General features: G+C 41.3%; 1 protein-coding gene across 1 annotated transcript; it reads right to left on the reverse strand.

Moving 5' to 3' along the window:
* Positions 1-18,415: 18,415 nt before the first annotated feature.
* On the reverse strand, positions 18,416-23,238 carry ADRA2C (adrenoceptor alpha 2C). The gene has a single exon (XM_071556882.1). It carries the CDS (start codon positions 22,747-22,749, stop codon positions 21,412-21,414), a length of 1,338 nt encoding a protein of 445 aa, XP_071412983.1. The 5' UTR covers positions 22,750-23,238; the 3' UTR covers positions 18,416-21,411.
* Between the last annotated feature and the right edge of the window lie 1,594 nt (positions 23,239-24,832).

Genomic DNA, 24,832 nt, shown 5'->3' on the forward strand with positions numbered 1-24,832 from the left:
CTTCCTGTGAAGTGGCTTGAAAAAATCATTGCATCCCAGCTCACCCACTTCTGCTCTTTTTCACTCATGATGGCACTGACCTTCACCCCCGAGATAACCTGAGAGTTAAAGAGATGCAGGGGATGCTGTAGAGAGAGGCAAGGTTGCATTGTACAGGCTTTGCACAGCATATGTGCAGAGAGGGGCATATTCTGGAGTGAAATATCTGAAGCACAGAGTGACATTATTTCACTGTGTATGCCACTGCAGTTGTGTTCCAAGGTGCAGAAGGACAGGTCCCTGATGTGGGATAGCCACGTTGGGTCCTTGTTTTTCTGTTTGTTTGTTTGGGGAGTGGTTTTTCCTACCTTTGAAATCTTATTTACATATTAGACTAGATTGTAACTCTTGCAAGGTGTCCAAATCATCAGACCAGCTTCCCATCGAAAAGAGAAACAATGAATCAGAGAGCTTTCTTAGATGAGCCTATGTGTTTATGTGAAATGTTTACCAGTCCTTGTTGTTTGAACAGAAGGAGAACAGAGATCATTGCTTTGCATGCCTGCTGGGAGGAACAAAGAAAAGTTGATTTAATTTGGAAGAGAGAAGATTCTGCCTGGATGTTAGCAAAAACTTTGTAACTGATAGGAGGGCAAGAGCCCAACTCAGGACAATGTATCATTGAGGCCTTTCAAGAAGAGGTCGGGGAGCAGCTGCGAGGGCTGTTACAGGAGCAGCTATTCTGCACCAGACCAGGGATGTGCCCCAAATAATCTTTTGAAGTTTTGTCTTTGTTTTTGTGGTTTACTCTGTGCAAGTTGTAAATAACCGGTGTTTAATCTTAAAGTACACAGAAACACTTTTTTTTTCTTATTTCAGAGGAAAAAAATAAAAACACTCGAAACAAAAGCCTGTTCGATGAAAGAACAGCACTGATTTGGACAAGCCATTCAGTTCCAGACTCATGTATCCTGTACTGGCTCCATGACTTTTGAACTGAGAAAGGTTAGTCTTTACATGGCTCTAAAGCAGGAATCTCTCCACAGTGTGTCAGGCTTTAAAGACTGCTTGTTAGACAGAAGTACTTGTGATGGTACCTGATGCTGCAATACCAAGTTGCAGGTGGAGCTGTGAATTTCTCTTTTTCCCTTCTCCTCTGCAATCTATTTTTTTTCAGTCCCTCTTGCAGCCTTTTTGTGCCTATCTCCAGGATCTGAATTTCAGTGTTACAACTCCCCCAAATCATTACAACATTAAGAATTTCCATCTTGGTACATCTATTGTGGCAATGCTAGTGATGTGCCTATGCCTCCTACATTTTTCTGTAATAGAATTTTCTTTCAGATGACTGCAGAACATCTATTTAACCAATTGATAAAACAAGTAAGACAATTCAGTGGCATAGCCAACTGATGTGTATAATCAAGGAAACCTGAGAACTTTTTCTTCCAAGCAGATCTGGCAATTTTCAAACCAATTTCATTAATCAAACAAAACCAGGTTCAAGAGCTAAAAATAGAGCTGTAACCTTAAATGCATTTTGTTCTGATAAAAATTTTGTCTCACTTTTCTTTCTTCCAGGGGAATTTTAAGCAGACTGTAAGAGAAGGTGAATTAGAGAAGGCTGCAAGGTTCTGCATGAATGTGAATTAGAAGCTTTCCGTATAACAAGGATAAGTTTTGAAACTAGTAGCAAAAAATATACACTTCAAAAACCATTAAAATCTACATTATGATAACCAAAAATCTTTGTTGAATTGAATTGACTTATATTTAGAGCTGTGTGAACTAGACAAAGGAAAGGTTCTATTTTTATTGCTATTTATGTTTAATGTGAAAGAAACAGATGCTTCCATATAATTGGGACCTCATTGTTACGCATGACACAAGTAGAAAATAGACCTTTGCTAAGGAAAAAAAAAGATAGAAAAATTTGAAGATATGTATTCACACACATAAGGATAGAGTAAGGTGACTAGAGTAACTGCCTGAAATATTTGAACTCAACGGGGCTTTTACATTATTAAAAAGGACATTTTAGGCATCTGAGTATGTCTCTGTGTGGGACTGTTTATAAAAGTGTAGCCCCTAAAAAACCAGAATTATAGAATGACATGAGAAATATTCTCTTCTCTGCTAGCAAATAACATGACCATTGCCGAGGCCTTACCCACACCCCTCTTAGTAAGAGGCAGCTTCTTAGGCTTTCTGCTATAGAATAATGCTTTGTGAAAGGTATAATGGGGAATAAATGCCCTTGACTTATATTACCTGAATTTATCGAGTGTTTCACTTCACTGATCCTCAAATACAGCCAGATCTTCACTCTGAGAAGTTGGATTTTACTAACAGAATGCATTTTCTTTGATATATCAGAGGAAGTTGAGCATAAGTATCACGAGGGACTGAATTTGGTTTGTATATTATTGTATTTTCTTCATGAATTTCTGTTAAGAACAAGAAAGATTAAGCCATCTTGCAATACTTGCTTTTGTATTCTACAGTATGAATGCAAAGATCTGACTTACTCCTGAATCCTTACATAGAGGTACACACAAGATAAGGTTTTACTTCTCGAGGTGTTAATGGTTACAAGAAGGGGAGGGGAAATTAAGCCTTAGAGCAATAAGAGCAATCTGGATGCCAACTGCTTTTATGAGCATTATTAAATCAAAGGGAAAATGGGATGAATCAATGCATAGAAAACTGAGGGCACTATTACACATACTTTGATCCTATAGCAACTGAATTATTTAGATTTAAGAGTGGAAAATGATCTGTCTGCATAATTTCACCAGCAATCTCAAAACCAAGGAGCATTTCATTTCCTTACTTCCTTACCTCAGTCAATGGATGGAAACTAACAGTAGAACTATAAAGACTGGATTTTATTATTATTATTATTATTATTTCATAACGTTTCTTTTAACATACACAGCTAAGTCTGTTCTGAAAGGGAAGAGCAAAATACAGGGATGGAACTGATATCAGAGGTTAACACTCCCTGTGATGGAGTATTTATTAAAGCAGTAGTGGAACAAATTCTTCATAGAGAGCCTCTTGGACATGCCATCAGATATTGGTGAAATCCTCTGTGTGCACAGTCTGGACAAACAAGCTTTGCATGTGAAGGCTCTGCCACAAGCATTTGCAGATGTCAGGTTTCATCTCCTCTGCCTGTAAGTCCTGAAAGCAGTGTGAGGCTGAGGCCCCTCAGCAGATGTGCCCTTGTGTGATCTCACCTAATATATTCAGGGTTTAATATATTGTGAGAATTTTTTCTAATGCTCCTTGCAAGACTTTCACATGAAAGTTCCCCAAGAAACTGTGCTTCTTTTTATTCTCTGCTACAGCCTTGCTTGAGATGCAGAGGTGGTTTGCTGGGACTCACCAAGTGGCCAGTCCTCATGCTTGCTTTATAGCAAATGCAATTTGGCCAAAACTGTGGCCACAGCCATGATTCACACAGAAGCATATGCAAATAGGTTGATACATCCCTTCTCCCATCTGCTCTTCAGGGCTGTGGAAGATTTCCCTTAAAGTCCTCAAGGGGAGTTATTGCCTGGCCAGCCATGTTATGAGACTGTGTGTGCCTGTGGGCCTCTAACCTGGTTTAGTCAAAACTGTTGCCCAACAAGTAAAATTACTTACTTGCTGGGCCTCTGAAACTGTGATTTTCTTCCTGCTTCAGACTGAGCATTAGAGAATTCATGACTGAAGCTCAGGTCTTCCCTTTCTTTCAATTCTGTAAGTCTTAAGTTCCTGGCTTACACTTTACTCTGGGCAAAAGGATGCTTACATAATCCCAAATCTTCATTTTTGAAGCCTAGCCATGATGATGATGATGATATTCTCTGCATAGAGGAAAAATTTCCACTTGTGAATAAGAGTGGCTCTCCCCTGTCAGATTAGTCTGCAGACCACTGTGGTTAGAGGAAAGCAATGTGAAATAATTTTCAAATTTCTCCTGCAGAGAACCCGAGTGACACAGAAAGTACAAATTCTGCCCCAAATATACCTTTCCTGTAAGCACCAAGGAAACATAGGTACCCTCTTGAAACTCAGCTGCCCAACACCTAGAGAATGTCTTCCTGCTTCATACACCCCAGCAAGATTTTTCCAGCAGCATTTTGGTTAGCATATATTTTGTTGCAGATGCTCATATGTACTCTCCTGCTCACATTGCATGAGCTTTCTGCCCTCATAAGTGTATAGGGGAGAAAACGGCTTTAATTTGCAAGTTTCTGAATCACTAGAGTTCAGCACAGGGAACAAGTCTGAGCACTGCAATAGCCAGGTCCATTCAGAGAGGCAGCTGTAGATGAGCGAGGCCAGCTGGCTATATCTGCGGGTGTTGCCACTGCATCATATAAAACATTCTTGTTTTAAAGTTTAAATCCATATGTTTGTCCATAGGATTAGTTTGCTTACAGCCTTACATCTAGAGCGTGATTAAGTGATTTATTGAGATGACATATATGTCAGCATAAAAATAAATATTATTACAGAACCATACACATAAATATACCAGAAGTGTGTCCTTACCCAAGTCTTGCTTAGTGACCTGAGAATACATCTTACGTAGAATTGATTATACACTCCTGAGCCAGCAGGGAACATGCATGCAAGGGCACATGACATAAATAAAGCTCTGATGGTAAGAGGGTCAGAATAGAGCTCTTAACAAAGATGTTTCCTACAGGCAGCTCTTGGCATTGGCTTTGTTCACAAAGGTCTCATGATGTTACAGAAAACGAATTTAGCTTCTAAGCATGTGGTGTGTTTAGAAATGCAAATATCTTTGTCCCTGGCATTTCTGATGGTTTGTCAGATTTAGGTTGCTGTAAGTGTGCAAAAAAATATTCAGAAAAATGACCTCCTTTTGCTTTTGTTAATATGATATCCCAAAATTATATCTCCTGTTCTAGTTTCTACTTGCTTTTGAGTCAAGTCTAATTATCACTGAAGCTTTCCAGCTGAATTAACAATATTTCAGGGGACTGCTCACCTATGTACACTGAAGCCCAAACCCACACGCTGCTCATCTGTCAATCACAGAACTCTAATAACTACAGTACACAAAGAAACTATGTAATCATTACACATGCTGTGTCTAAATCTACTCTGAACCCTCTTCATGCCCTCTTGATCCACAGAAAACTAGAGCAGATTTTGATCCACTAATTGGGAAGGCAGTAGTTTTGTCTTCAGCAAATTGGTGTGCTGTTTGTTAAGTGTTCAAAAACTATCTCCAGAACCTGGGAAAGTAGGTGGGATTACAAACTGCCTCTTCTTTCATTGCCACCAGCCACTCAAATAGTGTTTTTTATGACATAGTTGACACCACACCTATTCATATCAATATAAGTACGTGTTCCAGCATAAAGAGAAATGTCCTCAGAGCAGTCCAGACTGTGAATTATGATTAAGACCATGTTTGCTCCATGCTATGGAACACGGACAGAGATTCCTGAGAGGCCACTGACATCCAATGTCCCAGGTCACAATTTTTCTGTGATTTTATCCCTTTTCACATACCAGCTGACCTGCTGAGCAGGAGTCTCTTAATGTAGTTGTTGTGGCTGTTAAACTGAAGGCAGCTGCAGGGTCCCTCCCAGTGCCTGCCTCTTATTGTGCTGAGCCATGGCATAAGGAGATGCCAAGCAACTTGTCCTTCTTCAGGCAGGTTACAGAGCCTGTTTCATCCTAAAGTCTTTGCTTTGCAATCCCAGGCCTTGAGCATTTTTGAAGTAACTCTCCTCAGTAACTTAGGGGGAAGTGATGGATGCTGCAGCTTGCGAGGTTGTTAATGACATTGGGCCAGGGCATTGATGTTCATTATTTTCATAAAGCTTCTATAAGCTACCAGAGAAAAAGAAATTTAAGACACTGCAGTGAGAGTGGAATTTCCTAGGTGAAATTTGTTACTAGTGTAGCTCTATAGAAATATATCAGCAGGGAATTTGTCCCACAGCCTTTATTAAATACAAGAGTTTTCAGAAGCTTTTGGTGACAAAGACAGTTAAAGGAGCCAATTAAATAACAGTTGTCCTAAAGCCAACTGGAAATTGCCTTTAATATCAGAATCCATCTGTGCCAATAAGTGAAGCCTACTGGGGAGAAGATGAAACAAAAAGAAATAAAAGTGTCATGACTACTGGAAGACAAGTAGATAAAATTCTATTAGCTTAGCTTGAGACATGCATTCACTATTGTAAATGAAGTTTAATTTTTCCTCCCTCAATTTTGGAGTGGACACTGTTCTACACATCCTGCCTTGAGAAGAAAACTTCTTTGTTTTTGCTTTGGACTTCTCCCCCATACCTAATATATTATTATTACAGCCCGTGGTTTCTATATACCAAAAACCAGCTTCCATACCTATACAAGCAAGACGAAAGTATTTGCATCATGTACTAAATGCATGTATATACTTTATCTGAGCAAAACTACTCACCATTATTCACTAGAGAGAAGACAAGAAATCTAAAATGCTAATTCTGTTGAAATTTCTAAACAAAATTTCTGAATCTGTGCCCTCTTGAATGTTTTCTGTTCATCATCTAGCTCTGAATTTTGTGCCCTGAAACGATTGCTGAAGTATTATGTAACAGGCATTCCCTCTTGAAGCTAATAAAAACCTGCCTCACTAGGTGTTACTGCCACAAGTTTTCTTGAAAAATTACATTCTCTTCTTAATCATGATCTTCTCAGCTGCATTTTAGAAGATAAAAATACAAAGCAATCTGTGCTTCAGTAATAATGATCTACTTATTCTTTATGTCTCCTTTTAATAAAATACTTTCACTCATGCATATGATTAAAAAATCATCTTGCTGATCAGTTGGCTTTAGAGCTGTCACAAATTTTTCATCAAGGAATGTACAGTAGATGAGCCTGAACAGTTTATACTGATTGAACAATAGTAAATGTTTTATAGATAGAGCATATTATGAAAACACAAAGTATTGATGGCAGGGACTGAATAAAAAAGGTATTGTTTTATGACAACAAAAGATTCCCTGAAATGATTTTCAAAAGCTGCTAAACCGTAACAATAGACATTGGTTATAATCCAAGCAAAGAGATTTAACATAGTGCTTTTTGCTTGGTAGCAGATGAAAGATTTTCAAATCCCAAAGTTATACCTGTAATGTCTAATAGTGTCTAAAGTTACCTTTTAAAGTCCAGACTGAGGTTACCTGAATTCCAAGCTTGAGTTTTTGCCATGATGATGGAACAGCTCTTTCTGAAAACAACCAAGGCTAATTGTATGATCCAGCAACTGCTATGTTGTAGCCATGTATTTGGGTAATCTTCCCCTTGAGCATTGTGGTTTGTTTAGTTAACTTTGGTGAAATCCAGATTCCAACAAAAGCATTACAAAATTTGCTCAGTCAAGACTAAAAAGACAGAAATATGTCTATCAGGTACTCATCACTTCTGATCTCAAATGGGAAACTAGGGTTTCTTGTCTAAAAACCCTGGGGAAAAAAAAAAAGGAAAAAAAAAGGAAATAGTAAAACTCTGAAAAGCATTGACAAAATGGGAAAATAATGTTGAAAACTAGCTCTAGTTCTCTTGCTAGGTAGCCAGTGGTACAAAAAAGGGTTCCATTTTTGTCATTAATTTTTACATTAAAGCACCTTTGAAAACTTACTATAATCTGTGGGGTGGCATAGAGGAAAATCTTCCCCATTTTCTAGCTATAGACATATGCAAATGAACAATTGCTACGAGAATGAAAACATCATTACCTAGGAAGACACAACATAAGGATCCCTCCGCAAACAGGAGTGAAAGACGCCCTTCCTCAGTGACTTTAGTAATGGCTTGTTTCTTCCTTTCCATCCACTGATCAGATCTAGTAACACCTCCACCCACCTCTCAAAGCTGCTCACAATATCCAGAGTTTCAGTAGAATTCTGTCTCCCATCTCAAGAGATTTTCTTGCTTGGTTCTGCCAGACAGCTGACCTGGCTCAGAGGTGTAGTTGGATTCAACTGGGAAGCCCACTCAGTTCAATTCCTACCCTTTGCAATATCTTCTGGTGTTTTTGAAAGCTGTTGCTACTTATCACAGAAGTCTCTGTGCTCTCTTCCAGAAAAACCCTCTATCAGCTCTATCTCATGTGTGTTCTCATGCAGAGGAGGCATCAGCTATTGAGCCAGCTGAACACAGTAGGTGTGTAAAAATATACTCTACTTTTATAATGTAAGAGCTCATTCCCTTTCCCCTCTTTGCGCCCCAGCATTCAACAACAATGATGGGTCATTTCTAGAGGAAACAGGAATAATTGGCCCATGCAAAATGAATGCTCTTGGACAGCATATTTCCATTTCATGAATGAATGATGGCTCTAAAGTCTCTCCACAGGATTTGCTAATCAATACTATAAGGCTACATAAGACAGAAGCTATAAATTCTTCAGGTATTTCTCTACCTGATTTTGCAAGAGTCAGCAATTAAGAATTGTATTTTGTTGCTATATATGCTGAATCTATTAGTTTATAGTATGTACATTGCAATCATAGCTTCAGCAAAACCATAATTACTGTTTTAAGAGCCCAGTTGACTTAAGCACTAATTTTCTCAACTGTTTTGGGGGTTGAAATGTCACATACTGTTTTTCTGCACAGAATTGAACTTTTCTAAAAAACTGGAGGCAAACCTGAGCAATCTGCACCAGAACTTTTCATCCACTGATTAAGTGATGCCTATTTTATGGGTTGGTTTCTCCTAGGGCCCACCTGGAAGCTGACGGACTCATCTGTATCTGGTGCACCCTGCAGAACTGGTATCCTCTGTGTTCTTTCTTATGTATTGCTCAAATTTATCTGCAGATATACTTACCCAAATAAAGAATTGTTTTACAGTATTACAGGTCTCTGGATCTAAAAGATTATAAGAAGGCAGCAGCACCTCTTTTACTTTGTGGAGGTGCAGTTGTGAATGATAGGAGAGAACCTGCTTGTGTATCTGAGCTCTAACATCAGTTAATTCAATTGCAATGCAGGACTCCTCTATTTCAAGTGAACAGGAGTCTGTAAATGCCAGCTTACAGTCATTTTGCTGCTTCATTTCCTTGCACTTGCTGTACTTCTGCAGGGGGTTTATGGAACAGGGAAGAAACATAAAGGAGAAAAAGAGAAAGGGACAATCACTAAAAAAAAAATAAAATTATAATTAATGAGTATTACAGAGAAGCAGTCAGGGGCCTATAAAGCCAATATACCATCATTAAGGAAGGCAATTCAGTTACAGAGTCACTGAACAGGCAATTACATTCTTGCCAAGGGACCCTGAAGCTATTCATGGAAATATTTACCTGACTCTCTGTGTGTGTTTGCTCCTTAAAAAAAGAATAAAAATAGAATTTCCACACAAAATCAAACTTTTAAAAGGACTTGACAAACTTGTATATATACCATACCAATCTAATGGAACTATTTACATTTTTAACAATACCAAATAAAAACATATTGTTATCCTGAACTGTACTTTATTTTTCCACAGTATAACTATTTAAGTGCTTGAGTTGAATATTCAGCTAGCATATAAAGAAAACACTCATTATTTGTTTTGAGCTTCAGAGGTTTAAAAATGTCTTATTTCTGATATTTTAATCCTGGGACATATGTAGTTGTCATTGTAGGATGTGCAATTGCTTGGGAAATAGTTATAAAAATAACTTCAAAGATTAGAAACAGAGCACACTAATTTAGAAGCCTCATGAGTGCAGTTTTCTGGATATGAGTAGACAAAACGTTGGCACTTATAATTCCATAGTTTTTCCCACATTTGGACAATTTGTCATTATTTCTATCCCGAACACAAATCAGGCTTCTAGACATCGAACTTGCATATAAGAACACGCAGAACAGTAACTGTTCTAGAAACATCAAAGTCTCAATGCAAGTACTGTTCCCAGAATCACAGCTCCCACAGAGCTCCTTCCCAACACTGTACCACACACAGTGAGAGGTTTCCACAGAGAATATTTACAAATAATAGGAACTTAAGCTAATGAGAAAAATATAAGGCAAATGTTTTCCTCTGAAACTTGTTCTGTTTTTTAGCTATAATCATAGAAACATTTAGGCTGGAAAAGACCAGTGAGATTGAGTCCAACCACTAAGCCAGCACTGCTGAGTCCAACACTAAGCCATGTCCGTAAGTGCCACTTCTTCATGTCTCATCTCCAGACATAGTGACTCAAATACTTCCTTGGGCAGCCTGTTCCAATTGGGCAGCTTGATAACACTTTAGGTGAAGAAATTTTTCTAATACCCAATCTACACCTCCTCTGGTGCAATTTGAGGCCATTTCCTCTTGTCCTTTCACTTGTTCCTTGGGAAAAGAGACTAATGCATCCACCAATAAATGGCCAGTTCTGTAGATATATAAAATAGGAAACTCAAACTTTCTAGAGATACTTCAGCAAAGTTGGATATAAAAGTAGACATTGATAATGCATATTGCAACTCTCACCAAGTCATTTAAAGCAAAGCCAGAGGACAGATGAACTTCTAAATATGTAGTACCTCAGCGACTATTCTCAAGTTTTTGTCATATATTTTTCTAAAAATAATAATCCAGAACTTCTGTAGCACTTTGTTAATAACTTTTAAAAGTATTTAGAATTAAGTAATATGGTGCATATCCTGTAATGAAACAAAGCAAAATATTGAAATGAAAGGTTCAAAGCACATGACACACTGGGCAATGGAACTAGACACAAATCCTTGTCCAAGGCTAAATAATTTCTCCATTTGCTGTTAACTTCATATAAAATAGTGTGTTAAAGTTTTTGGGCCCAGAACTAGGACTTTCACGTTACATCTTTATCAAAGCTTAGATAAACTTGCTAGCATTTAGAAGTATTTTTGGAGTCACTATCATGACAAAAGAGGGCATCAAAGAGTTTTCTGAACTTTCCGAAGCTGGGTGGGAGTGCAAATGTTACCAAGTGCTTTTAAAATACTCTGGAACTCCTTAAAAGCAGTGGAGGTGGGCAGAAAGAAATGGGTTTGATAACTAAATGGAACAGCATGTTTATCAGCTGTAGCAATGGGACCTGTACTCTGTTGATCCCATGAACAAGGTTAGGAAGGAACAAATATAGCCTGTGTCTTCATTATGTTTCATCACTCTCTCACCCAGGTGGGCTTCAGCTGCTTCAGTGGTGTCTGCAGAGCTGAGACTCCAGCAAGCAGCTGCTCATGCCTCGCTGCAGATTTGGCCACAGGAATCTTGTTTCTTTGGTGGACACAGAGAGGAATTAGATACTTTATGTTGCACTTGTGCATGCTACATCAAGGATTATAACTGTATATTAAGAGCATTTTCTGATCCTGTGATATATTTAGCAGCCAAATAACAAATGTTACAACTCATGGAATATACAACTGTATTGCCATGCCTCACAATAGCATCTGCATTGTAATCATACAGATACATTACTGGCATTTTGAAAGGAAGAAAAGGATTTTCAATTCCAGATGTAACAACATATTAATAAATTCTTCAGTTAGTACCTGATCCTCTGAAATGCCCCTTCTACAGAAGGGTCAGGTACCTTCCATGCAAAAACAAATGAGGAATGGAGCAATGTGTTGTGACCAAGGATTTTCCACTGTTCAGGGTTTAACTGAAGTCTTCAGCTCTGTATGGAATTATACTAATTTCCTTGTTATTTTTATCTCACTCACAGCAGCTATGGTGTGAGTTGGTGCTTTATGAGCTATATTCTTCACCACTTTGGAGGCAGTAGATAAGGAAGACACATTTCACCTACTGGACATAAACATAGTTTGTTTTATTTGGTAAAAACCAACTAACCAACCAACCAACCAACCAAACGCAATATTTTCACTGGAATTCTAAAGAAAAAGCCTGCAAAATATGTGTACGTGTCTCTACGGTGCTAAGGACTGTGGGGGAACAGGATTTAGCAGGGAAGGGAACACATTGTAGGGCTCTCTAGTAGTTGCTAAATTAATTCTAAACAAAGGAAAAGTTTGTGCACTGGATTCAGACAAACGTGTTAGACAGAATTTGCACACAGCAGATATAAAAGTTCTAGCGATCTAAAAATTCCAGTGGGCTAGAAGTTTGCCCACATAATGCAATATATGTGCATCTTTCTGTAGGATATTATTTTGATGCTATCCAGACACTAGGACTTTTTTTTTATTATTAGGGGGAAATAGGTCTTAGAGTCATAGGCTAATTCAGGTTGGAAGGGACTTCAAATGCTTCTAGCCCCGTCTCCTGCTCAAAGCAGGGTCAGTTGTAAAGCTAAACCAGGTTACTCAGGGCATTATCCAGTTGTGTCTGGAAAACTTCTAAGGACAGACAGTATAGCCTCTCTGTGCAACCAAGGTATTTTATTCCATAACACATAAAACCTCAGAGATAAGTAAATGCATTGAGTTAATTGACTGTGCTTGATTATCAGAAAATGAAATGGTTAATTTGCATCCCAAAGTCCTAATGACTCTAATAAGTTTATTCCTAATGTTTTGGGGGTTTGGGCATTTTGTTTTTTGAGGGGTTTTGGTTGGTTGGTTGGTTGGTGGTTTTTTGCATCACAAAAATAGAAAGAAACAGTTATTTTTGTAGCCCTGTTAAATACCTTTTCTGTTTGTTTCTTTCTTTTCTGGAAGAAAACGGTGGGGAGAAAGCTCTTGCTGTCATTAATTGATAGTAACTGTTACTGCAACAGAAATCTATTTAACACACAAAATGTTATGACACTTTCTGAAAACATTGTAACCTGAGGGCAGTCTCAACCTATGTGACTGTCAGTTATGCCAAGCTGGAGATGGCAGAATTAGGGAAGAATGAACTGCTGCTGAACTCTACAATGGACAGGTTCCTCTTCCTTTGACATTTACTATGCATGACTACTTTCTTAAATTACTTTTAAATCCTATTTTTTTCTCTTTAAGACTATAATTGGGGACAATACCATTCCTATTATGAAAAGTATGAGTTTGATAGACATTGACTGGCACTTCTGAAGGTGGTAAACACTGTCATGAACCCACCTCTGTACAAAACATTCACCTGACAGTCAGGTTCCCTCTATAGTCATAACTTTAGCTGAAAAATATACGGAGTAGCCCCAAATGTTTGTTCCCAACAGCATTGTCAGTTAGGGAGTCCCTGCCAAACGTAAGAACCACATGTGTTATTTCTTGACTCTTTAACATTTATTTTTCATTGATTTTCCAGGTAATTTCTGGATTATTGAAGACATAGGTTCAGTAATCATAAGGGAGATATCCTTCAAAGTCTCAGAAAATTATGATCTAGGGATCCAAGCTGTATCCTGAGAGATTTGCCCTAAAAGAAATGTGAGATGTGAAAGATCCCTGGCCTTTTTATTTTGTTCTTATTTTAATTTGCCTGAAATTGAGCCTTGACCCATAAACAAGGTTGGCTATTTCAGCAAGTAGTTTTGTGGGATCTTGGGTCACTTTTTTTTTTTTAATACATAGTATTTGTGATTTGGGTACTTTGCCAGGAGTATAGAAAATGTCCATTCCTTTCGCCTGTAAATCACAGGTCACAGTTATTCCCTGAGGCCACTTGTTCAGCACACAGGAAAAACAGGCATCTAGAAATGGTAGTGTGAGTCCAGCACTCATGACTAAAACCACAAACATAGTCCTTAAAAAAATGGTAGCAATGCCACTGCTTCACTATAAACTGAAGGGAGTGCCTTCCTTTCCCTTTATTCTGCACAATCCAAACTGCATGAGCTACCTACTAGACAGAGATGAGCAAAGGAAACATTCAGTCTGTGTATCCCAAGATGACTCATGTGCAAATTCTGTGGATCTAAGACATTCACTGAGATAGAAGCAGAACTTTAAAGCACAGGTAGAACTTTATACATCGGAGCTTAGCAGGGGTCTGAGAATCAGTAGTGGGTTTGCAACTGGAAGAATGCAAATAAAGTAGAAGCTTGTTAAGACTTACCTACATAAATGCCATTAGTCTTTTGGTTTCTCATCAGAAAAAAGGGCACAACAATTCCTCCTTAATGCATAAAGACATTGACAGACTAAGTATAACAAAGATTATGAAGCATTTAGATAATGGACCTCAGAGCTGAGTGCCCATAAACCCAGAGGCCTGAGCTGCCCAAAATCCAGGAGCCTGGAAGTCTCGGCTTTCTGGCACCTCATCCAGCAGTCTGCCCAGGAGTCAGCCAGCCAAGCCAGTAAGCAGCTGGGCACGCAGAAGCTGATTAAAGGTCTCCTGGTTTCCATTATATATGGGGTAAACCAGACACATTCTTTAAAGAAGGATCAGATTTCTACAAACTGGCCTTTTTTTTGTTTGTTTACAGAAAAATATGCTATCCAGGAATCTTTAATCACTTCTATTGCTAATTGTGTTGTTAAAACAACACATCATGTTACTCTGATGTGCCATGTGGCAAATCCAAGGTAGTGTCTGATGGATTGACTAAAAGTGTCCCTTTAATTACCTACACAAATTGCTGCTGATGTAAACAAATTAGTGTCAACCTTAGGGAATGCACATTTATAGACACTTTGAAACTCTGCACACAAGCATTTATTGGTGATAAAACTGTGTGGCTTAGGGTCAGCCAAGAACTTGTAGTTACTCCTTCTTTTCCCTGCAGGTAGTTATATATAGCACAGCACGGAAGTACCTCACAGGTAGTGTTCAGGAGAACTCTCTAGCATAGCTGAGAGGGGAATGTCATCGACCCTTAGCAAATCAGGCACTGAGGCATACAGTGTGATGCACAGCAAGCACAGGCTGAGTATGGTAGTCAGGTTGAAAGCAAAAACTGTTTTAAAGAGTGCAAGAAAGGAACAGAAAAACAAAGTGAAAGTGTTTCCTCTAATGTTAAGTGATTCAATAGGCATTCTCTAGTCTTTGCTGGACACTTGAAATTGCTCCTCTCAGTACCATTGCAAAGGCCCCAACAGAGCAGTTCCACACACTGTTTGCACCAAATCTGATGAGAGGCACATCAGAATAGCTGGTGTCAGATAGGGCATCCCCACCAGAGACAAGATTAATCCTTTTCCTTAGTTCAGCTGTACTGCTTTCTTCTAAAATTTACCTGAAGTGGCTGGGGGTTTTCAGGATTTCTAATATTCCTCCAAGTATTTGACATGTGTTTGCTTTCCAGATAGAGAATGTCCTTGTGGAATGAGAGTGTTAGTCTACTGAGAGATAAAAAGCCAGATCAAATAAAACATTTATGTGCCAAAAGGAAAGGCATTTTAGCTGCATCACCTTTATAAATAGTCTATCGGTGAAAGCACTCAGTGAGGAAGTGGCAGACCTCAGTATTAATTTCTTACTCCAGCACACTAGGCTGAAAGGGATGCTGTGCTGAAAGCGTTCCACTACAGAGCAAATAATTTGCAATGTTGGGTCAAAGGCATAGAGAACAAAAACAAGAGAAGCATGCCCCCACAGTCTAGGGTTAGACTCTCAATTAAGTGTGCTGTACATCTTGGAAGCAGTCAGGTTATCAATTCTCTGATTCATGTCACTTACCACCAAAAGACCTACTTCTAGCAGCCTGCATTTAATGTATTAGAGGAGACTTAACATGATGGAGGCAAGTATAAATCCTCATTTTATTCCTGTTGTCAACAGGGTGAACAGCTTTCTCTGTCAGCAGAGAGCTATCAGGGAAGAGCATCATGCAAAATGAATGACTGCTATTCACAGAAATGCTGAAACCAAACTAATTGATTTTGATGTAGTAGGCAGCTACATTTGATTTGAGTTGTTTACATTCAGGACCTATAATAAAGCATTTTTGTTAAGAGCTGTACATATAGATGAATTAAGTGTTGGTCTACTTTTCATCAGATTTTTCAGACAAGTGTAGTAAAGAAAATTGCTTTACAGCAGAATGCTATTTATTGACAGAAATGCTTTCTTTTTTTTTCTAGTGTAAACAGTATCATCAGTGTAATCTATTAAAAATAAGCTTCTGCCAACTTTCCATGGATTTCTGTTTTTCAAAAGCAAAAAGGGTGTGGGGGAAGAAAGACTGGTATCACAGTAAGATGTTAGGTCAGGACTACGACAGCAGGTTTCAATACCTACTATTTTCCATGCCTCTTTTTTTTTCTGTAAGATACTGACAATCTTGCTTTACCTTATCAACTGTTGTGCGGTTGAATTAAAAAATATTTGGGATAGTGTAGTAAAGGACATGTATAAGCCAGAGGAGAGATAAACTACTTAATATGTCTTGTGTCATACTCCAAGGACCGCCTCTTCAAACAAAGGCAATGTACCAACTGCAGGTATTATCTTAATTCAATTAAGGTAATCACTGTGAGTTAAGGATACCCCAGCCTTTCCCACTAAAATCAGTAACAATTATCCACCCACTGGAGGACAGAGCACCTGGTACAACCACCTGAACAAGACTGAGCAATTTGTCACTTTTTGAGTCCTTGAGAAGCAATATTTCTACAGCTTTCATGTTTTGCACCTTCTTAGGTCTTTCTTAGGCATTCAAAGTCATTGGAACCCACGAAATTAAAGTCGGCTCAGTTATCAGAATGGGATCTAGGAAATTTCACAATACATCTGTGACTCTTCAAACTGCTGCTTACTCCTTTCTCACACACCTCAAGTGTCAGAGTCTCCTATTTCTGCCCTGAAACAAAAACATGCAGGATGTATAATATGAACGGATGCTTTTTGCTAAAACTAGACTATATTCAGTGTAGCATTATTGATGCTACATAGCCTTTAGGTCCAAGTGCCAAACTGTATTTTTGGCTTAATTTCAAGGACAAAGGACAAATTTAAGCTTGAACACTGAAGTGAGCAGTCCTCTATCTGACTTCTCCTGTGTCATCTATTATATGGTCTAGCTGACCCACAGATCTGAAAGACAAATTAACATTTGCTATAGTGCAACAAAAAAAGGCAAATTCCTCCCCTGTACTTGGCTACAGTGCAAACAAGGTATGTAAATATTAATTCCCCCAGTGCTGGGGGTTGCCACTTCCTCATGCGCTGTTCCCCCTCCAAATTCAAGGTTTTTCTCAGAAGCATGTAGTTGCTTTCTGCTCGTCAAGCAGGTCACAATAAGGAACCAAGAAAACAAACTCAAAGATAGCATCTGGCCTTCCTCTTGCATAGCTTGAAGGTATTCTCTCCTCCTTGAGAGTAGCCATAGTTTAAGGTCAGAACATTCCCCTGAAATGCATGTTGTTATTGACATTTCCTTCAAAATCCTCACACTTCTCAGTTGCTGTTCTAATACAGACTTTCACAGACCAACGGCTTTCTTCTCTGAAAAACAGATGCGATCAGATAATGCTCTCTCACAGCTTATACTGAAAATATACAATAAGGTTTGTTCTTTAGGTTATATAGTCAGAAAAATCTTAATCCACATCTTCTACAGGTTTGAACAGTAGACAAAGTTAAGCAGAGAGGATTGCATTCCTTCTGTTCTCCTACCTTTACACACAAATGTTGCATTCCTCAGGCACATTTACCTAAAAAAGAGGCAATATCTAAGGAAGCTCCTAAAGTCCTTGCCCACACTTAGTAGTTTCTTCATTCACAAGTAAACTGAAGTTTTCTGGGATTACTCACAAAGGATGATATAAGCCAATGTGGGCAAAGCTGCACATAGTCTTTCACTTCAGATCTGCTGCTTAGAAATCACCAGTCCTCTTGCAGCAACAGGACTTCTGAACAGAGATCCCACAGAACAAGGGCCTGATTCTTAATTCAGACACTGATTAAAAGCTGTGATCCTGTCAAACCTCCTATATATAAGGCCCCTTCCATCTGCTTCAAGCCTTGAAGAGGCTAATTCTGCGTTTCTCACTCACGCAAAACTCCCACGGAGGCAGCTGAAGGACAGAAGCACTGAGTTCCCATCCCAGCTAGGTTACACTGTTCGATACTGCAACACCCAACCGACAATGGCACTGTTCAGAAAACTGTTTCTGAAAATGAAACATTAACTTCTCAAGACTGACAGAAAATTTTCTTCACAGTGAAATGAGCAAATGAAGAGTTAAAGATCAGGTACTTGTTAAAATCGATATGGCTTTGTAGCAACATTTCATTCTTCCACAACAGTAGAGTGTTCAGCCATCTCATCAGATCTGATCAAAGAAACAACTTGACACATTTAAAACATAAAATATCTTCTCCCTTTTTCTTGAGCAAAGCAACATAGACTATTTTTCTCCTATTTATGCTATTAGCCAACTTACAGTTGAAGCACAACCACAGTGTGAGTAGCAGAGCTAGTAACTTTTTATGAAAAGTTAATACCACACAATATGTTACAAACAAATTCCAGTTTCCAGCTATTACAAGTAATAAGAGAACACTGTAATTAAAAAAAATAAATCAGCCCCATTTTAGTTGAAGTATATTCAGTAGTTACATTAAAAACAATTTTTACAGAAATCCTCTGGACTCACTAATTTAGAGGGAAATGCACTTAAAAGGGGTGTAAACTGCACATCTTTATTGATGAATATTACTTTTTATCTAGCTCAGAAGAAATAAAATCCTCTTGAAGCATTGAATCAGATGAGTAACTGTGATGAGGAATAAATTAAAACTAAAGAAATGCCCTGTTTTTAAGTATGCTGCTGCACATAGATATTATCTGCATCAATCCCTTTTAAACATTTGGAAGTGCAAAACAAAAATAGAAGCATTATTTCCTTTATAATGACCACAGAATACTTTTATCACAAAGAACTTTTAAGGCACATCAGTCATTCCATTTATACTTTATGGCAACTAAAATCTGACTGTTAATTAAATTACATCTCCAGATTCCTTGAATTCTACAAGGCAAAAAAAAAGGGAGGGAAGGACTGTGTTTACAGGCCACCAATCTCATTTCAAAAGCAGTGCAACAGTGAAACCTCTATGAGTCTGAAGACTAGGAAACCCCTCTAATCCTGCAGTAAGTGACAAAAGCAGACTTTCATCTTGGCAGGAACGGGCATCTCTAATGAAGCCATCCAGCAGCTCAGAGGTAGTAGCCAAGTACCATATGTTGCTTTGGTGATTAGTTTCTTCAGATTAAACAAACCTGAACTTTGTAGCTACATCATTACCTACAAATAATATGAGCTTGTTTCAGCTCTTCTTGATGTAACTTTAAAAAGAATTCTCCATTTTGAAAAAGAGAAAATGGCTTGTAATTTCCTCCTCTCAGTTGCTATTTTTTTCTCTCATTTATCTGTCTCAGGTACATATTTGTACCAAACCATTTGTTATTTAAACAAAGCTCAAATCTTTCCACACTCTGAGCATTATTTCAAGAAAGTATCTAATAAGATATGCACTTAGGACTTTGAAAATGTCTCAGTTGTTTCTTTAGTGAAATCAAGACAATTTTAAATGCTTTTGTGCAATCATCCAACACCTACCACTCTCACCTGAATTGGAGTTAAATTGTCTATTGAATGAACACCAGAACTTCAGCCACTGACAACCTCCTTTCCCAGGGTTAAGTGAGTCAAATACTTCTTATAAAAAACTGATGAAACAAAGTGACTGCACTATCATTTCTCCTTATGCCACAGAGATTTCAAGGGAAGAGAGGCTACAGACACCTGTCAGACAGAACAGAGGGAATAAGGAGGGAGATGTCTAATGATTCTCAGGTGCAGATTCAATTTAGCTGTTTTAAGAAGCTTGTCATATGTGATTAGATTTCTTTTGTATTTTTTTGTCAAAAAGCTGTTTGCTATGTAAGGTTCATTTGAGGCAGATGCCAAATCTTGCTGCCTAGGGAAGGTGTGACACACACACACTGGAGCAGTATTTACCCCATAAACAGAATACACACCTTGAAGCAGCACAGCTGGAGAAGGGATGTAAATGCTCAGCTTAGTCTTACACTTGATATGCATTCAGTGATGAATGTACAGACACCAGTCCCTGCCTCTCATTCTCTTCATTGCAGTTTATGACATTTTATAAACCCATGGGAAATACAGTTTGCTTTAATAACTATCCAAACTATTCTCCCTTCTTCCTCCCCTCCTCCCAACAAAATCCTCTGAAATCATAAACTAGAAATGCAAACAGTGTAAGAGAAAGCAAGAAACAATGCTAAAGGTTTGGAACAGCTGCACCTTCTTTTGCGATTTGTTCATACACCAGACAATCTGCAATGTATGCTTCTCATTAAAAAATAAATATAAAGGACTTAGTTGTTCTAAGACTGTAAATATGAAGGATTTAAAGACCTTAGTAGTGTGGTGATTGCTTTTTCTGGGAAAATCTGCATAGCAGACTGCCTTCAACTGCCTGTCTGAGAATGAGCAATACAAATCCAGTCCTGAGATTAGCCTTTTGAGGGGGACTGAAAAAGGGGGGGGGGGGAGAAGGGGCACTTCCCCAGGGCACATGCAAGTGAAAACGTGATTTTTTTTTTCTTTTCTCTTGGAAAATGTTAGGCAAGTTCACTGAAATAATTTTATTTTCACTGTCTGCTCCAGGACAACAAGGTTCCTAGGTCACTGATCAGAGAGGGATGGAACAGGAATTTACTGCCTGGTGATCCAGCAGGGGCAACTGAGGTTATGTGGTGTATATGCTCTTTTTCATATTTCATGAAAAATTGCAAGACTCCCAGGTTTGTCCCACTGACTAATCCAAAACTATGGGAAGAGAGAAAAAACGTTTCCCATCCAGCTCTATAGGCAAGATCCCTACAAAGGAAAAGAAAATCCCATGCTTTCTGTTTGACTTCATCCCTTGTGCAAAATCATGATTCAGAAGGTTTTAACAGTACAAAGGTTTATTTAGAAAAGAGTTTGGATTGTTCTTTAGGGTTTTTTTGGCAAACATTTAAATCCTTTCATAATTCAAAACACTGTCAGTGCCTGGTACTTTGCACTTTCCTTCCCCACACAAGTAGTAAAAGCCAATTTCTTACTGGGACAAACCCACCATAGGCACCAGCTGCTCTATTTATAAATACTGAAATCTCCACCATCACTGCCACTTAAACCTTTCTTGATGTCTGTTTCTGTTTTTCCACAAAACTCCAGAGCCCATAAAAGCTCACTGCCTCCCAAACTCAGTGTCTTAGCCTATTTTCCTCTGCAGGCTCCCCATGCCCTCTGTCAGGGTTCAAAGACAACCACTTCCCTCCCCATTTACCCATCCACACTCCAGCAGTGCTCCTCCAGCACCATGTTGCCCTTCTGTACCACAGTGAATGCCCTCAGCCCCCCCAACACCATCCCTGTGCCCCACGGCATCATCCTGTTCCCCTGAAGGGGCAAGCCCTCTATCCTCTCTCTAAGCCCAAATTCCATATTCTCTTCCCTCTCTCCTTTTCCAGCACAGAGCCTTCTCCTTCTCTTTTAACTCTACTCCTCCTTGAGGCAAATCCATCCCTCCACCTCAATGCCGGAAGTTCTTCTTCTTCTTCTTAAAAAGAATGTGTTTAAAGGACCTGCGGAAGTCCTGATTGAAGATGGTGTAGATGACTGGGTTGAGGGAGCTATTGCAATACCCAATCCAGAAGAAGAACTTGAAGAGAGTCTCGGGGACCTCACATGCCTCCCGGCAGATACCATAGAGGCTATAGCTGAAGAAGAAAGGGAACCAGCAAACTACAAAGACCCCCATGACCACAGCCAGCACAAATGTGAAGCGTTTCTCCCGGGCCTGGGCAACTTTCTTACGGCAGATGCTGCTACGCTTCCGGCGACGGCGATATGAGAAGAACTGCATGGAGCGATTGCTGGCACGGGACAGACGGCTACTAGAGTGCTTGGAGGAATATGAGTAGGAGAAGGACTGGCTCTTGCTGCTTTTGCGGGGATGCTCCTCCCGGCTCCGCCTCCGCCTGCTTTCTGAGGTGCTGCTTTCCTCCAGCTCAATGTCCTCCAGCTCAGAGGCTTTGCGCCAGTGGTGAACTGAATAATGTCCATTCTCTCCTAGCTGCATCCTCAGGGATGTGCAGCCTCCACCAGCACGGCTCAAGCCATTCTCAGTCTGGGAGGACCCCTCTGGCATTGTACGCTTCTCAGAGAGGGTCCTGGTCCTTAGCTTGGCCACGCGGTAGATGCGGATATAGACCAACACCATGATGAGGCAGGGGGCAAAGAAAGAGCCTATGCAAGAAGAAAGGATGTACCATGTCTCGTCATTGAGCTTGCACTGGGGAAAGACATCTCCTTCAGGGTCTCGGTACACAGAGATCAATGGCGGGAAGGAGATGATGGCTGAAATGAGCCAGACGGTGAGGATGATGGCCTTGATCCGCCGGGGTGTCCGTTTGAGGTTGTACTCCACCGCCTGTGTGACTGACCAGTACCTGTCGAGGCTGATGGCACACAGGTGCACGATGGATGAGGTACAGAAGAGCACGTCCAGCGCCAGGTAAATGTTACACCAAGCCTTGCCGAAGTACCAGTAATTCATAAGCTCGTTGGCTAAGGAGAAAGGCATGACCAGGGTTGCCACCAGGATGTCCGCGCTGGCCAGGGACACCAGGAAGAGGTTCTGGGGGGCTCTCAGCGCCCGGCTGGTAAGCACAGCTATCACCACCAGCACGTTGCCCACGATGGTGAAGACGATGAGGAAGCCCACCACCGCCGCCAGGCTGGCCACGGCCGCCGGCGAGTAGGGCGAGGGTGGCTGCAGGAGGGCTGATGAGGAGGGCGAGGCGGGGGGCAGCGCCAGGGACTCGTTGAGGGAGCCCAGGCTCGTGTTCACCACCAGCAGCAGATCCATGGTGGGTGTGCGGGGCGCCGGCGTCCTAGAGAGCCCGGCGGAGCCCCCGCCCCGCCCCGCCGCCCCGCCGCCGCCGCCCCGCCGCCCTCATCGCGTCCCGCCGCCGGTCCCGCGGCCGCTCCGCAGCCGAGCCGCCCGCGTCCCCCGCCGCCGCCGCCGCCGCTCACGGCACGGCCGGGCGGCGCCCCCACGGCGCGGCAGGGAGCGCGGCGGCGCCGCCTCCGCCCGGCCCCCGGCGAGGGGACAGCGGGGCACGGCTGGCCCCCGCCGGCCGCCCGGTCATGCCCGGCTTCGGGCAGCTCGCGGCTCCGCAGAAGACACCGCGCGGCCGGCGGGAGTCCCCGGCGGGAGCTGGATCCTCGCAGGGCGCGGGGTCCGAGGCAGCGGCAGCGGCGGCATCAACTCCCATGGAGCGGCTCCCGGCGCCTCCGTCCCACTCTGGCTCCGCGCTCCCAATCGCGGCGTGCCCGGCGCCGCGCGCATGCTCAGTGCCCGCAGGTGCGGCCGCCGCGCCCGCCCGGGCGGAACACCGCGGGCGGGCGGGGAAGCGCCCTGGGCGCTGCCGCTGCCGCTGCCGCTGCCGCCGCCGCCCGTCCAGCGCCGGGAGCGCCGAACCCCAGGGCAGGCTGCGCTCCGCTCCTCGCGGCGGCCTCCAGGAGGAGCGGCGGGAGCGATGTCCCGGCCGTGGGACAGGTGTTCCTGCTGGGCTCGGCGGGGGCGCGGCGGCCGCCCCGGGGGTGTGAGATACCGGTGCCGGTACCGGTGCCGGGAGCGGCGGGTTCGCCCCGGGAGCGGGCACGGAGTGGTCGTCGCCTGCGGCACCGGCCGCGCGCGCTGGGGGGCGCCATTGGCCGCCCCGTCACCCAGTGAGGGGGGAGCGGCGGCGCCGCCGCTGTTGGGGAATTCCTTTGGGGGTGTTTGGGGTCGGGTTCGGTGCACCTGCTTTTGGAGCCGCCTAAACTCCCTCGTCCTGCTGACTGCTAAAGGTGTTTTGGTGCGTACTCCTGCCTGATGTTTTCCCCATGGGCATTCCCGGCCTGAGAGCTGGTCTGTGCCTCCCGTGCCCTACCTCGATCCCAAAATCCCGAGGTCTTGAGAGAGTTGCAGTCTGGTACACACGTTCTGCTTAGCACTGTCACGGTCGTATTCGTTATAGTACAACCCTGAGAGGTATGAAGACACAAAACTCAAGAGAACTTCTCTGTCACTGGAAAACTTTTAAAATAATAAAGTACTTGGACTGAGTCACAAGTTGGAACACAATAGCCTGGGGCTTTGGGGAGTGATGATACTTGATTCCAGTTACCTTTCTGGTGCTACCAGCACTGTCTCCTCTGTTCTCTGTTTATGTAGCTTCGTGTACTGGATTATGAAGGATTGGAAGTGAGTATGCTTGGCTCTGATAGGAAGGAGAATTCCTTTGGAGATTATGACCCTATTAATCTGTTTTGTAAGCAATTTACTCTGAAGGGATTTTTTTGTTGTTGTTTTGTTTTCACTTGAGAACTAATTAACAAATGTTGTTACTGCATCTAAAAGAGAAAGGACTCTCTTTTAGTCCTGAAACTAAACTTTTGTCAGGTAACAAATTCTATTAAAGACTGACATGCAGAAGCAGAAATCACCTAAACATATAGAACAAAAATGAACAGAAATCAGATGCCCCCTCAAGTCCTCCTAAATAGACAAGCAACCTGATAAAAAGGGCTCTTAAAAAAACAGTTGCAAAGCTCTAGGAAGACTAAATGAACAGAGGCTAAGGTTTTTAAAGTTCAAACTCTTTTTAACACAAAACCTGAATAACCACTGAAGCAGCTTCCTAATACTTGTGGTCAGTTCTTCATAAATGGAAGTTTCATAACAGTATCTAGGATCTGAGAGGGCAAGGTGCAGGAATTTGAAATCTAAACTTTCATGTGACTGGCATTAGGCAGAAAGGTGGAATGTATGATCTCACTGGTCACGTCTATGTTTAAAATTTAGTAAATAAAAAACTACAAAATCACACGAACATTTGGAATTCAGAACTAACTGTCAGAAAAGGAGTATATAAAGCCTCATGATATTCACTTTCATTACTCGG

This window comes from Pithys albifrons, chromosome 5 (assembly GCF_047495875.1).
Source record: "Pithys albifrons albifrons isolate INPA30051 chromosome 5, PitAlb_v1, whole genome shotgun sequence".
Classification (NCBI taxonomy): Eukaryota; Metazoa; Chordata; class Aves; order Passeriformes; family Thamnophilidae; genus Pithys; species Pithys albifrons.